The 16,020-nt window shown below is 54.1% G+C and overlaps 1 protein-coding gene across 1 annotated transcript in view; it reads right to left on the bottom strand.

Moving 5' to 3' along the window:
- LOC142906523 (KH domain-containing RNA-binding protein QKI-like) overlaps positions 1-13,503 on the bottom strand; it is a 43,076-nt gene extending 29,573 nt beyond the window's left edge. Inside the window, exon 1 of the mRNA XM_076054527.1 lies at positions 13,110-13,503. Coding sequence (XP_075910642.1) covers positions 13,110-13,227 — 118 coding nt within the window. The 5' untranslated portion in view covers positions 13,228-13,503. The remainder of the gene's footprint in view (positions 1-13,109) is intronic.
- Between the last annotated feature and the right edge of the window lie 2,517 nt (positions 13,504-16,020).

Consider the following 16,020-nt stretch of genomic DNA (forward strand, 5'->3'; position numbering starts at 1 on the left):
GCCTGGCAAGGCGATGTTGAATCATCCTTGCCAGGACCTTTCCCGGCACACTGAGGAGTGAAATGCCCCTGTAGTTGTTACAGTCTGTGCGGTCCCCCTTCTTAAAGAGGGGGACCACCAGGGCATCCTTCCAATCCTGCGGAACCTGTCCAGTGGTCCAGACTGTTGTTATGATGTCATTTAGGGCAGTCTGTGCACAAACGCCACCCTCCCTCAGCATTTCGCTTGGGAGATCATCTCTACCCGGTGTCTTTCCTGGTCTCAGACTCTGGATCACCTTCAGTACTTCCTCAACAGATGGCACCTCAGCCAGCTACTCACAGGGGGTGACTTCTTCCAATATTTGAGGCACCGCAGCCTCAGCAGGGTCATCCCCACTTTGTGCCACGATGTTTTCCTGGCTGAGGGATTTCCCCTCCCCCAGGACCTCACAGAAATGCTCAGCAAATCTGCAAACCTGTTCCTGGGGGTTGGAGATTGGATCACCGTTTTTTCCCCTCACTCACACATACACAGTCTCACACTCACTCACACATACACAGTCTCACACTCACACAGTCTCACACAGTCTCACACTCACTCACACATACAGTCTCACACTCACACACACACAGTCTCACACTCACACACACACAGTCTCACACTCACACACACACACAGTCTCACACTCACACACACATACACAGCCTCACACTCACACACACATACACAGCCTCACACTCACACACACAGCCTCACACTCACACATACACAGTCTCACACTCACTCACACATTCTCACACTCACTCAGTCACTCACACATTCTCACACTCACTCAGACACACACACAATCTCACACTCACTCATACACAGCCTCACACTCACACAGTCACACACAGTCACACTCACACAGTCACACACAGTCACACTCACACAGTCACACACAGTCTCATACAGTCTCACACTCACAGTCTCACACTCACACTCACACAGTCACACACACACAGCCTCACACTCACACCGCCTTCCCTCCCTGCCGTGCGCCGCCTGTGGGAGTGGCCGCTGAGACACGGAGCCATTCATAGCGGACACGGAGAGAATAAACACGCAATTGTGAACGTCAGCACCGCTCACACTCACACAGATGCACACTCACACATACGTAGAGACACGCAGACACACACTCACACATACGCAGAGACGCACACACAGACACACATACGTAGAGACACACAGACACTCACACATACATAGAGACACACACAGACACACATTCACACATACGTAGAGACACACACAGACACACATTCAAACATACGTACAGACACACACACAGACACACACTCACACATACGTAGAGACACACACACAGACGCACACTCACACATACGTAGAGACACACACACAGACACACATACATAGAGACAGACACACACTCACACATACGCAGAGACCCACACACAGACGCACACTCACACATACGCAGAGACGCACACACACACACAGACACATGCAGATACACACTCACACATACGTAGAGACACACACACAGACACACACACAGACATACACAGACACTCACACAGACACTCACACATACATAGAGACACAAACACAGACACTCACACACTCACACATAAGTAGAAACACTCACACATACACTCACACAGACACTCACACATACGTAGACACACACAGACACTCACACATATGTAGAGACACACACAGACACACACTCACACTTAGTGACGACAACAATCACCATTCACCACTAAGTGGCGGTGAGGTCACCACCACGCTTGTGCCAGACTAGGTGCACGTTGAGGCCACATGAAGTGTCGAACGCCCACTGGCAAGAGGTCACAGGACAGACCCAGGTGCCACAAGTCGACTGACTGAGATGACTGGCTGATGCACCACCTGTGCCCCCTACTGTGCCAATTTGCTGTGCTTTAGCCACCCGGCGCTCCGCTCGTTGTTGTGAGCGTCGCTCCTCCGCCCTCCGTTGTTGTTAGAGGGCGACTGCCTCCAACTGCCCAGTAGCGTCCTTCACGAGCCTCCTCCACAGAGGCCGATCTTGACACCGCTGGCACCAGTCATCGGCAAGTCCACTCAGCTCCACGTCCTCCTGTACCACATCACTCCATCTCTTCTCTAGCCCGTGCCACGCCCAATTAGCCCCCTCTATCCGGCCGAACAAAAGCTGTTTAGGCATGCGGTGGCTGGGCATGCGGGCTACATGGTCCAGCCAACGCAGCCGTGCCTGCCGGAGGAGCTCACCGATGGGACTTTGTCCAGATCTTTCAAGGATATGTGAGCTCCTCACAGAATCCAGCCTGAATCCAGCCTGGTTGAACCCAGGATGGATCGTAGGCAGGCCAGCCTAAATGTTTCTAACCGGTGAAGATGTTCCATTAGGGGAGTCCACATTTCGCAAGCGTAGAGAAGGGAGGGAATGGCCGTGGCTGAGAAGACCTGAAGCTTCGTGTGGAGCGACAGACCAGGTAGTTTCCACACAGCGATACGCAACCGATGAAAAGATAATGCCGCTCGACTGATTCGGAGTGAGACCTCTGCTGTTAAACCGGAGCCGGTCATAAGCACACTGTCCAGGTATGGGAAACTCTCCACTCTCTCCACAATTGCCCCATCACCGATTGGGAGTTGTGGGGATGGAGTGCCCGATGGTACAAAATACCCAGGCAGGTGCTTAGTTTTTGTGAGGCTGAACATAAGGCCCCATCTCTTTGTGGCACGCTCTAGTCTCAGCAACAGCGTCTCCAACTCCTCCTCTGAGTGAGCAGCTATTACGAGATCATTGGCATATGTAACATGGTTGATCAATAGGGAGCCATCTCTTGACCGCACCCGGGCATCGATGAGCCTCCCATTGTATCTGTACGAGATGGAAATTCCTCCGGTACAGCTATTAAAGGCTTCACGAACTACGTGGTCGAAAAAGATGTGAAATAATGTGGGAGCCAGAGGACATCCCTGTCGCACCCCAAGGTGAATAGTGAATGGCTCCAACTCCCGGCCACTTAGTTTTACCCGGGCCCGCTCACCATCATGAAGGTCCTTAATGATCGTGAGCAGAGGGTCAGGGACTCCAAAAGCACGAAGAACAACCCAGAGCCCAGGCCTACTGATGGTATCATAGGCCTTGACCAGGTCAATAAAGCAGAGATGTAGATTTTGTTGGAATTCCCTACACCTCTGCTGTAACAGACGGACAGAAAATATGGCATCTGTGCAGGACCGCCCTTTCCTGAAACCGCATTGGGGCTCCGCAAGCCTCTCCTCAGCGTGCCTGGCAAGGCGATGTTGAATAATCTTTGCCAGGACCTTTCCCGGCACACTGAGGAGTGAGATGCCCCTGTAGTTGTTAGTCTGTGCGGTCCCCCTTCTTAAAGAGGGGGCCCACCAGGGCATCCTTCCAATCCTGCGGAACCCGTCCAGTGGTCCAGACTGTTGTTATGATGTCATATAGGGCAGTCTGTGCACAAACGCCACCCTCCCTCAGCATTTCGCTTGGGAGATCGTCTCTGCCCGGTGCCTTTCCTTTTCACAGACCGGGTGTACACCCACCACCGGAGTGGATGAATGGCAGGCGCATCTTACAGATGACTAATCGATGGTCAGTGGGCAGATCAGCTCCACGGTAGGTCCTGGTGTCAAGGACATGGGCCCTCATCTGCTGTTTCTTCGGTGGGGGCATACGTAACCACGACCATCACTCCTCGCCTCCGGTTGATGGGATGGTGAGCCCAAAGTAGCCTGGGGCTTACAGCTTCCCACACCTCACGGCCATGCTCCCACGCCCCCTTCGTTCAGAAGAGCCACTCTCTGTTGTTTGGCAGTCTCCTGCCCTGAGTAGACGACTGTCCACCCCTCATGGTGGCAGGAGCCAGAGCCGGTCCACCGGACCTCCTGAATGCCACAGAGATCCCGGCGGTACCGGTCCAGCTCCCGACAGAGGAGTGGCAGCCTCTCCTCCGCAGTGAGCGTTTGAACATTCCACGTGGCCACACGAAGTGGTTTTTGTTGTTTCTGGAGGAGCCCCGAGGGAAGAGATTCAATCTCCTGGCTCCGCCAATTGGGGTTTGGCCAGGAGACGTCATAGACGCCTGTCCCCCCGGGGCCTCTGACACAAGCTTATTAATTAGATACTTTAGACGTGGTTTTGTGGTAATTTATTGAAGGTGGAGGGGTTACCAGCCCCTCGCACCCATCCAGAGCCCCCATTTGGCCGCTGTGGTGGTCACAGACACCATGAAGGGTAAGGCCAATCTAAATTGACCCTCCCCCCACGGCACTGCCCACCACAGCGTTGCCGTCCGGCACCACGAGGAAGTAGGGGGTTGTTTTTGCCGGACCACACACACACATACACACACATAAGCACACACACTCACATGTACACACACACACGTACACACACACATAAACACACACTAACATGTACACACACACATACACACACACATAAACACACACACTCACACGCACACACACACACACATGTACACACACACACATAAACATACACACTCACACGTACAAACACGTACACACGCGCGCACACACTCACACGTATAGACACACGTACACACACGCGCGCACACACGCGCAAACCCACTGTGCGTGAAACAATTTGAGTCTGGGGTCATGGAAAGATTCCAGAGAGAGCAACTATATAGGGAAACTTGCTCACCGCTCACACACTCACCCCACGCTCACTCACTCGCTCACCCCACACTCACCTCACGCTCACCGCTCACTCACCTCAGACTCTCAATCACTCACGTATGTGTGAGTGTCTGTGTGTCTCTATGTATGTGTGAGTGTCTGTGTGTGTGTCTCTACGTATGTGTGTGTCTCTCTTAATCTCTCTAACACAAACAAAGATACAAAGATCCCCCATATAGCCTTAACAGACTGTAGGGGCAAGTGCTGTAAGCGAGTGGCACCTATGAAGGCCGGAACGGTACACGAGGGGGTGGGTGGCCAGCACCACGCCCGACCGCCTTTGTCTCCCTAGTGGCGATGTTTACACACCGCACCAGGTACTCATTTGAGGCTGAGTCAACCTAGGGGAGGCCCGGGACCGGTTCAGATAATTGTCACTGGTGTTGGCCGTGAGCGGGAATCGAACCCGGGTCGCCAGATTCATAGCGCTACACTACCGCTCTCACACATACATACAGACAAAGATCCCCCGTGTAGCCCCTAACAGACTGTTAGGGGCAAGTGCTGTTAGCGAGCAGCAGCTATGAATACACAAAGACAAAGATCCCCCAGGTAGCCTGTGACAGACTGTAGGGGCAAGTGCTGTTAAGCGAGCAGCTATGAACACACAAAGGCAAAGATCCCCCAGGTAGCCTCTAGCAGGCTGTAGGGGCAAGTGCTGATAGCGAGCAGCAGCTATGAACACACAAAGACAAAGATCCCCCGTGTAGCCTGTGACAGACTGTAGGGGCAAGTGCTGTTAGTGAGTAGCAGTGCCTATGACGGCTACCGGCACTGTGGCAACACACAGAGGGGGTGGGTGGCCAGCACCACCACGCCCGGCCGCCTTTGTCTCTCCCCCAGCGCTAGCGATGTTCACGACACCACTACCACCGCTACACCACCACCAGACCACTACTACCCAACCACCACTACACCACCACACCACTACTACACCACCACACCACTACTACACCACCACCGCTACACCACCGCCACCACTACTACACCACCACCACTACACCACCACCACCACTACACCACCACACCACTACTACACCACCACCACTACCACACCACCACCACTACCACTACTACACCACCACCACTACTACACCACCACCACTACCACTACTACACCACCACCACTATCACTACTACACTACCACTACTACACCACCACCGCTACACCAGCTATTCGTCGCCGGTGCTGGCCGCGAACGGCGAATCGAACGACGTCACGCAGGGCAGCCTCCGCGTGCGGACACGCAACAACAACAGCCGCAACAACCACAACAGGAGCAACAACAACAACCACAGCGGTGACATCATGGCGGCACCTGCCTGGGTATTTTGTACCATCGGACACTCCACCCCCACAACTCCCAATCGGTGATGGGGCAGTTGTGGAGAGAGTGGAGAGTTTCCCATACCTGGGCAGTGTGCTTATGACCGCCTCCGGTTTAACAGCAGAGGTCTCACTCCGAATCAGTAGAGCGGAAATATATTTTCATCGGTTGCGTAACGCTGCGTGGAAGCTACCTGGTCTGTCGCTCCGCACTAAGCTTCAGGTCTTCTCGGCCACGGTCATTCCATCCTTTCTCTACGCTTGCGAAATGTGGACCCCCCTAATGGAACATCTTCGCCGGTTAGAAACATTTAGGCTGGCCTGCCTACGATCCATCCTGGGTTTAACCAGACTGGATTGTGTGAGGAGCTCACAAATCCTTGAAAGATCTGGGCACGGTCCCATCGGTGAGCTCCTCCGGCGGGCAAGGCTGCGTTGGCTGGGTCATGTAGCCCGCATGCCCAGCCACCGCATGCCGAAACAGCTTTTGTTCGGCCAGATCGAGGGGGCTAAACTGGGGCGGCATGGGCTAGAGAAAAGATGGAGTGATGTGGTACAGGAGGACGTGGAGCTGAGTGGACTTGCCGATGACTGGTACCAGCGGTGTCAAGATCGGCCTCTGTGGAGGAGGCTCGTGAAGGACGCTACTGGGCAGTTGGAGGCAGTCGCCCTCCAACAACAACGGAGGGCGGAGGAGCGACACTCACAGCAACGAGAAGTTTTTCCACCTTTTATCTGGCAATAAAAGGGGAAAAACATTCTCAACAAAAAGCCTGGGTGAATTTTAACACACAAAAAAACGAATACGTAAATAACGACTAAAAAATGTAACACGTAACAATGATTTTAGGAAGAAACAAAAAATGGTTTGTAAACTGAATATAAAAAAAAAAATCGCAGTTCATTCTTTTAAAAGTAAATTAATCCGTTCGGTCTCCATACCCCGGACCACAATCCCAAACATTCCGCTGGAAAATTTCGCCACTGGGGGAGAGACAAAGGCGGCCGGGCGTGGTGGTGGTGCTGGCCACCCACCCCCTCTGTGTTGCCACAATGCCGGTAGCCTTCAAAGGGCACTGCCGCTCACTAACAGCACTTGCCCCTACAGCCCGTCACAGGCTACACTGGGGACCTTTGTCTGTGTTCGTGCCTCCGTGTGGTATGTTACATGTGGGTGAAAGATCGGCGATGTGACAAGAGTGTGTGAATGTGTGTGTGTAGATGTGCGTGGTGTGGGAATGTGTGTTTATGTGCGTGTGAATGTATGTGTGTATAGATGTGTGTGAATGGATGTGTGTGTGTATAGATGTGTTTAACAACAGAGGTCTCACTCCGAATCAGTCGAGCGGCAACATCTTTTCATCGGTTGCGTAACGCTGCGTGGAAGCTACCTGGTCTGTCGCTCCGCACGAAGCTTCAGGTCTTCTCGTCCACGGTCATTCCCTCCCTTCTCTACGCTTGCGAAACGTGTACCCCCCTAATGGAACATCTTCGCCGGTTAGAAACATTTAGGCTGGCCTGCCTACGATCCAACCTGGGTTTAACCAGGCTGGATTGTGTGAGGAGCTCACAAATCCTTGAAAGATCTGGACAAGGTCCCATCGGTGAGCTCCTCCGGCAGGCAAGGCTGGGTTGGCTGGGTCATGTAGCCCGCATGCCCAGCCACCGCATGCCGAAACAACTTTTGTTCGGCCGGATCGATGGGACTAAACGAGCGTGGCACGAACTAGAGAAGAGATGGAGTGATGTGGTACAGGAGGACGTGGAGCTGAGTGGACTTGCCGATGACTGGTACCAGCGGTGTCAAGATCGGCCTCTGTGGAGGAGGCTCGTGAAGGACGCTACCGGGCAGTTGGAGGCAGTCGCCCTCCAACAACAACGGAGGGCGGAGGAGCGACGCTCACAACAACGAGCAGAGCGCCGGGTGGCTAAAGCGCAGCAGTTTGGCACAGTAGGGTGCACAGGTGGTGCATCAGCCAGTCATCTCAGTCAGTCGACCCGTGGCACTTGGGTCTGCCCCGTGACCTCCTGCCAGCGGGCATTCGACACTTTACGTGGCATCAAGGTGCACATGGCCTGGCACAAGCGTCATGGTGACATCACCGCCACTTAGTGGCGAATGGCGGTTGCTGTTGTTGTGTGTGTACGTGTGTGTAGATGCGTGTGAAGCACTTTCCCCAAGAGTCTGTTAAGGCTATACAGGAGTTATTTGTCTCATTGTATGTATACATATATAGACCCACACAGAGACCCACAGACTCATCACACAGAGACCCATAGACTCACCACACAGATACCCATAGACTCACCACACAGAGACCCACAGACTCACCACACAGAGACCCACAGACTCACCACACAAAGACCCACAGACTCACCACACAGAGACCCATAGACTCACCACACAGAGACACCCACAGACTCACCACACAGAGACCCACAGACTCGCCACACAGACACCCATAGACTCACCACACAGAGACCCACAGACTCACCACACAGAGACCCACAGACTCACCACACAGAGACCCACAGACTCACCACACAGAGACCCACAGACTCATCACACAGAGACCCACAGACTCACCACACAGAGACCCACAGACTCACCACAGAGACCCACAGACTCAACATACACAGAGACCCACAGACTCACCACACAGAGACCCACAGACTCACCACACAGAGACCCACAGACTCACCACACAGAGACACATAGACTCACCACACAGACACCTGCAGACTCACCACACAGAGACCCACAGACTCGCACAGAGACCCATAGACCGAAAGGTGGCCTTCATCCAGCAGTGGATAGACCCTGGTGATAGTAGCGGTGGTGCATCAAGCGCCACACACCTGCCAGGTACCCCAGTTCGACTCCCCGCTCAGGGGCACCCCCAACACCCCGTGGCAGCGATTTCAGCGCGTAACAAATGATTAATTTGACGTCCCTGGGTAGCAAAGGGTTATTTTTCCTAATTGCATATGCCTCAAAAGGTACCGAAAGTGGCTATTCACTCCCCACAAACGTTGCGTTTGTGACCAGGACAGTGATATTTCGAAATCTTTATTCGAAATCTAGCTATCTTGAAACCGACCGATTTTTCAACGAGAAAACCATGGTGGTGCATTTGTGCCATTCCTTCACGTAGAGAAAGTCGTGGTCACATAGGCAGAGCTTTGGTGGGAGAATGATGGCCACTTTCTGTACCTTTTGAGGCATGAGCAATTAGAAAATTAACACTTACTAACCGAGGAGTAAAATCGTGTTGCATAGTATTATCTGAAACGGTCCTTGGGGGGGGCGGGGTGATCTCCCCTAGGTCGACTCAGCCTCAAAATGAGTTCCCCGATGGAGCGGTGCGTGGTCAATGTCGCCCATGGGGGAGACAAAGGCGGCCGGGCGTGGTGGTGCTGCTGGTGGTGGTGCTGGTGGTGGGTGTGCAGGTGCTGGTGGTTGTGGTGGTGGTGCTGGTGGCTGTGGAGGTGGTGCTGGTGGTGGAGGTGGTGCTGGTGGTGGTTGTGGTGGTGGTGCTGGTGGCTGTGGAGGTGGTGGTGGTGCTGGTGGTGGTGCTGGTGGTTGTGGAGGTGGAGCTGGTGCTGGTGGTGTTGGTGGTGCTGGTGGTGTTGGTGGTGCTGGTGGTTGTGGAGGTGATGGTGGTGGTGCTGGTGGAGGTGGTGCTGGTGGTTGTGTAGGTGGTGCTGATGGTGCTGGTGGTGGTGCTGGTGGTTGTGGAGGTGATGGTGGTGGTGCTGGTGGTGCTGGTGGTTGTGTAGGTGGTGCTGATGGTGCTGGTGGTGGTGCTGGTGGTTGTGGAGGTGGTGGTGCTGGTGGTGGTGGTGCTGGTGGTGGTGGTGCTGGTAGTGGTGCTGGTGGTTGTGGAGGTGGTGTTGCTGGTGGTGGTGCTGGTGGTGGTGCTGGCCACCCACCCCTCGTGTACCGTTCCCGGCCTTCATAGGTGCTCGCTAACAGCACTTGCCCCTACAGTCTGTTACAGGCTACACGGGGGATCTTTGATCTTTGTGTGTGTCTGTGTGTGTCTGTGTGTGTGTGTCTGTGTGTGTGTCTGTGTCTGTGTGTGTGTCTCTGTGTGTCTGTGTGTGTGTCTGTGTGTGTGTCTGTGTGTGTGTGTCTGTGTGTGTGTCTGTGTGTGTGTCTGTGTGTGTCTGTGTGTGTCTGTGGGTGTGTGTCTGTGTGTGTCTGTGTGTGTGTCTCTGTCTGTGTGTCTCTGTGTGTGTGTCTGTGTGTGTGTCTCTGTCTGTGTGTCTGTGTGTGTGCCTGTGTGTGTGTGTCTGTGTCTGTGTGTGTCTGTGTCTGTGTGTGTGTCTGTGTGTGTGTGTCTGTGTGTATCTGTGTGTGTCTGTGTGTGTCTCTGTGTGTGTCTGTGTGTGTGTCTGTGTGTGTGTGTCTGTGTGTGTGTCTGTGTGTGTGTGTCTGTGTGTGTGTCTCTGTGTGTGTGTCTCTGTGTGTGTGTCTGTGTGTGTGTCTGTGTGTGTGACTGTGTGTGTGTGACTGTGTGACTGTGTGTGTGTCTCTGTGTGTGTGTCTGTGTGTGTGTCTCTGTGTCTGTGTGTGTCTGTGTGTGTGTGAGTAACCCGCGTGTGTTTATGGCGCCAGTCGTAGTCAGTCATAAACCATTGCGGCTGCTTTGTTATCGCTACCTCGGATAACTGTTTACGATAACAGCGCTCAGAGTTGAGCACACATGGACACACACACAGACACACACACAGACACACACACAGATACACACACAGATACACACACAGACACACACACAGATACACACGGACACACACAGACACACACACAGACACACACACACAGAGGGGGTGGGTGGCCAGCACCACCACGCCCGGCCGCCTTTGTCTCTCCCCAGGCACAGTGACCGTGTCTCTCTCTCCCCGTGTCTCTCTCTCCCCGTGTCTCTCTCCCCGTGTCTCTCTCTCCCCGTGTCTCTCTCTCCCCGTGTCTCTCTCTCCCCGTGTCTCTCTCTCCCCGTGTCTCTCTCTCCCCGTGTCTCTCTCTCCCCGTGTCTCTCTCTCCCCGTGTCTCTCTCCCCGTGTCTCTCTCTCCCCGTGTCTCTCTCTCTCGCCGTGTCTCTCTCTCCCCGTGTCTCTCCCCGTGTCTCTCCCCGTGTCTCTCTCTCCCCGTGTCTCTCTCCCCGTGTCTCTCTCTCTCCCCGTGTCTCTCTCAGCCCGTGTCTCTCTCTCCCCCGTGTCTCTCTCAGCCCGTGTCTCTCTCTCCCCCGTGTCTCTCTCTCTCCGTGTCTCTCTCTCTCCCCGTGTCTCTCTCTCCCCGTGTCTTTCCCTCCGTGTCTCTCTCAGCCCGTGTCTCTCTCTCCCCCGTGTCTCTCTCTCTCCGTGTCTCTCTCTCCCCGTGTCTCTCTCTCCGTGTCTCTCTCTCCGTGTCTCTCTCTCCCCGTGTCTCTCTCCCCGTGTCTGTCTCTCCCCGTGTCTCTCTCTCCCCGTGTCTCTCTCTCCCCGTGTCTCTCCCCCCCGTCTCTGTCTCCCCGTGTCTCTCCCCCCGTGTCTCTCTCTCCCCGTGTCTCTCTCTCCCCGTGTCTCTCTCTCCCCGTGTCTCTCTCTCTCCCCGTGTCTCTCTCTCTCTCTCTCCCCGTGTCTCTCTCTCTCTCTCCCCGTGTCTCTCTCCCCGTGTCTCTCTCCCCCCGTGTCTCTCTCTCCCCGTGTCTCTCTCTCCCCGTGTCTCTCTCCCCCCGTGTCCCTCTCTCCCCGTGTCTCTCTCTCCCCGTGTCTCTATCTCTCTCCCCGTGTCTCTCTCTCCCCGTGTCTCTCTCTCCCCGTGTCTCTCTCTCCCCGTGTCTCTCTCTCCCCGTGTCTCTCTCTCCCCGTGTCTCTCTCTCTCCCCGTGTCTCTCTCTCTCCCCGTGTCTCTCTCTCTCCCCGTGTCTCTCTCTCTCCCCGTGTCTCTCTCTCCCCGTGTCTCTCTCTCCCCGTGTCTCTCTCTCCCCGTGTCTCTCTCTCCCCGTGTCTCTCTCTCCCCGTGTCTCTCTCTCCCCGTGTCTCTCTCTCCCCGTGTCTCTCTCTCCCCGTGTCTCTCTCTCCCCGTGTCTCTCTCTCTCTCCCCGTGTCTCTCTCTCTCTCTCCCCGTGTCTCTCTCCCCGTGTCTCTCTCTCCCCGTGTCTCTCTCCCCCCGTGTCTCTCTCTCCCCGTGTCCCTCTCTCTCCCCGTGTCTCTCTCTCCCCGTGTCTCTCTCTCACCCCGTGTCTCTCTCTCTCACCCCGTGTATCTCTCTCCCCCCGTGTCTCTCTCTCTGTGTCGTTCTGTCTCTCTGTGTGTCTGTGTGAGTGTGTCTGTGTGAGTGTGTCTGTGTGAGTGTGTCTGTGTGAGTGTGTCTGTGTGAGTGTGTCTGTGTGTGTGTCTATGTGTGTGTCTATGTGTGTGTGGTGTGACTGTGCGTATCTGTGCGTGTGTATCTGTGTGTGTGTGACTGTGTGTGACTGTGTGTGTGTGACTGTGTGTCTGTGTGTGTGTGCCTGTGTGTGTGTGACTGTGTGTGTCTCTGTGTGTGTGTCTCTGTGTGTGTGTCTGTGTGTCTCTCTCTGTGTATGACTGTGTCTCTGTGTCTCTCTCTGTGTGTGTCTGTGTGTGTGTGTCTATGTGACTGTGTCTCTGTGTCTCTGTGTGTGTGTGTGTGTGACTGTGTGTGTGACTGTGTCTCTCTCTGTGTGTATGTATCTGTGTGTGTGGCTGTATCTGTGTGTGTGTCTGTATGTACGTGTGGTGTGTGTGGTGTGTGTCTTTGTGTATCTGTGTGTGTGCCTGTATGTATGTGTGGTGTGTGTGGTGTGTGTCTGTGTGTGACTGTGTGTGTGACTGTGTATCTGTGTGTGTCTCTCTGTGTGTGTGACTGTGTGTGTGTACTGTGTGTCTCTCTGTGTGTCTCTCTGTGTGTGACTGTGTATCTGTGTGTCTCTCTCTGTGTGTGGTGTGTGTGTGTATCTGTGTGTCTGTGTGACTGTGACTGCGTGTGTGTCTCTCTCTGTGTGTGACTGTATCTGTGTGTGACTGTGTGTCTCTGTGTGTCTCACCCTGCTCAAGGAGTCTGTCCACGTGAGCGAAGACCCCGCTGAGAGGCGCCGTGCCCGCCACTCTGCGGTCGTTCATCAGCTGCATCAAATAGTCGGGGCTTGGCTTGGGGGCCTCCATCGGGACACCGGGGTGGAGGACAGAGACAGCGACTAGAGAGACAGCGGCTAGAGAGACAAGAGACAGCGACTAGAGAGACAGAGGAGAGAGACAGCGAGTAGACAGACAAGAGACAGACACAGCGAGTAGATAGACAGAGAGACAATAGAGACAATAGACAATAGAGAGATAGACAATAGAGAGAGACAGGGAGAGACTTTTCACATCGACGCACGAGGTATTGGCGATGTCGCCCGGATCCGGTTCTATTTTCGGGGATCCGGATCCTCCCAGATTGGATCCGGATCCTCGCCCCGCTCCCAACTTTTTCGGGATCCGGTTCCTATTATTTAACATAGGATCCGGTTCCCATTCTTTTTTAACACTGGATCCGGTTCCTATTGTTTAATAATGGGATTCGGTTCCCAATTCCTTTTTTAATCGGATCCGGTTTCCATTATTTAACATTGGATCCCGGTTCCTATTGTTTAACATTGGATTCGGTTCCCTATTGTTTAACACTGGATCCGGTCGCTGATTATTTTAAGAGCAGCCATCTTGCATTGGCGATGTTACGGCGGCCATCTTCCATGGGGAATGGGGGACATCATGGACGGCGGCCATCTTGCATGGGGATCTCATGAGGCCTGACTCAGCCTCAACCACGTGCACGATTATCTAGGCGTGGCTCAGGCTCAATCACGTGCACGATTAACTAGGCCTAACTCAGGCTCAACCACTTGCACGATTAACTAGGCCTCACTTAGGCTCAACCACGTGAACGGTTAACTAGGCCTCACTCAGGCTCAACCACGTGAACGATTAACTAGGCCTCACTCAGACACAACCACGTGCACGATTAAACTAGGCCTCACTCAGACACAACCACGTGAACGATTAACTAGGCCTCACTCAGGCTTAACCACGTGCACGATCAACTAAGCCTCACTCAGGCTCAACCACGTGCACGATTATCTAGGCCTGGCTCAGGCTCAACCACGTGCACGATTAACTAAGCCTAACTCAGGCTCAACCACGTGCACGATTAACTAGGCCTCACTCAGGCTCAATCACGTGCACGATCAACTAGGCCTCACTCAGGCTCAACCACGTGCACGATTAACTAGGCCTCACTCAGACACAACCACGTGCACGATTAACTAGGCCTCACTCAGGCTCAACCACGTGCACGATCAACTAGGCCTGGGCTCAGGCTCAACCACGTGCACGATTAACTAGGCCTCACTCAGACACAACCACGTGCACGATTAACTAGGCCTGGGCTCAAGCTCAACCACGTGCACGATCAACTAGGCCTGGGCTCAGGCTCAACCACGTGCCGGATTAACTAGGCCTCACTCAGACACAACCACGTGCACGATTAACTAGGCCTCACTCAGACACAACCACGTGCACGATTAACTAGGCCTCACTCAGGTTCAACCACGTGCACGATTAACTAGGCCTCACTCAGGTTCAACCACGTGCACGATTAACTAGGCCTCACTCAGGTTCAACCACGTGCACGATTAACTAGGCCTCACTCAGGTTCAACCACGTGCACGATTAACTAGGCCTCACTCAGGTTCAACCACGTGCACGATCAACTAGGCCTGGCTCAGGCTCAACCACGTGCACGATTAACTAGGCCTCACTCAGGCTCAACCACGTGCACGATCAACTAGGCCTGGGCTCAAGCTCAACCACGTGCACGATTAACTAGGCCTCACTCAGGCTCAACCACGTACACGATCAACTAGGCCTGGCTCAGGCTCAACCACGTGCACGATCAACTAGGCCTCACTCAGGCTCAACCACGTGCACGATTAACTAGGCCTAACTCAGGCTCAACCACGTGCACGATCAACTAGGCGTCAATCAGGCCCAACCACGTGCACGATTAACTAGGCTTCACTCAGGCTCAACCACTTGCACGTTTAACTAGGCCTAACTCAGGCTTAACCACGTGCACGATTAACTAGGCCTCACTCAGGCTCAACCACGTGCACGATTAACTAGGCCTCGCTCAGACACAACCACGTGAACGATTAACTAGGCCTCACTCAGGCTTAACCACGTGCACGATTAACTAGGCCTCACTCAGGCTCTACCACGTGCACGATTATCTAGGCCTGGCTCAGGCTCAACCACGTGCATGATTATCTAGGCCTAACTCAGGCTCAACCACGTGCACGATTAACTAGGCCTCACTCAGGCTCAACCACGTGCACGATTAACTAGGCCTGGCTCAGGCTCAACCACGAGCATGATCAACTAGGACTCACTCAGGCTCAACCACGTGCACGATTAAATAGGCCTTACTCAGGCTCAACCACGTGCACGATTAACAAGGCCTCACTCAGGCTCAACCACGTGCACGATCAACTAGGCCTCACTCAGGCTCAACCACGTGCACGATTAACTAGGCCTCACTCAGGCTCAACCACGTGCACGATCAACTAGGCCTGGCTCAGATTCAACCACGTGCACGATTAGCTAGGCTGGACTCAGGCTCAACCATGTGCACGATTAACTAGGCCTCACTCAGACACAACCACGTGCACGATTAACTAGGCCTCACTCAGGTTCAACCACCTGCACGATCAACTAGGCCTCACTCATGCTCAACCACGTGCACGATTAACTAGGCCTCACTCAGGCTCAACCACGTGCACGATTGTTTAGGCCTGGCTCAGGCTCAACCACGTGCACGAATAACTAGGCCTAACTCAGGCTCAACCACGTGCACGATTAACTAGGCCTGGGCTCAGGCTCAACCACGTGCACAATTAACTAGGCCTCGCTCAGGCTCAA

Source organism: Petromyzon marinus, chromosome 66, assembly GCF_048934315.1.
Source record: "Petromyzon marinus isolate PM22_M1 ecotype Great Lakes invasive population chromosome 66, UKy_Petmar_22M1.pri1.0, whole genome shotgun sequence".
NCBI classification, from domain to species: Eukaryota; Metazoa; Chordata; class Hyperoartia; order Petromyzontiformes; family Petromyzontidae; genus Petromyzon; species Petromyzon marinus.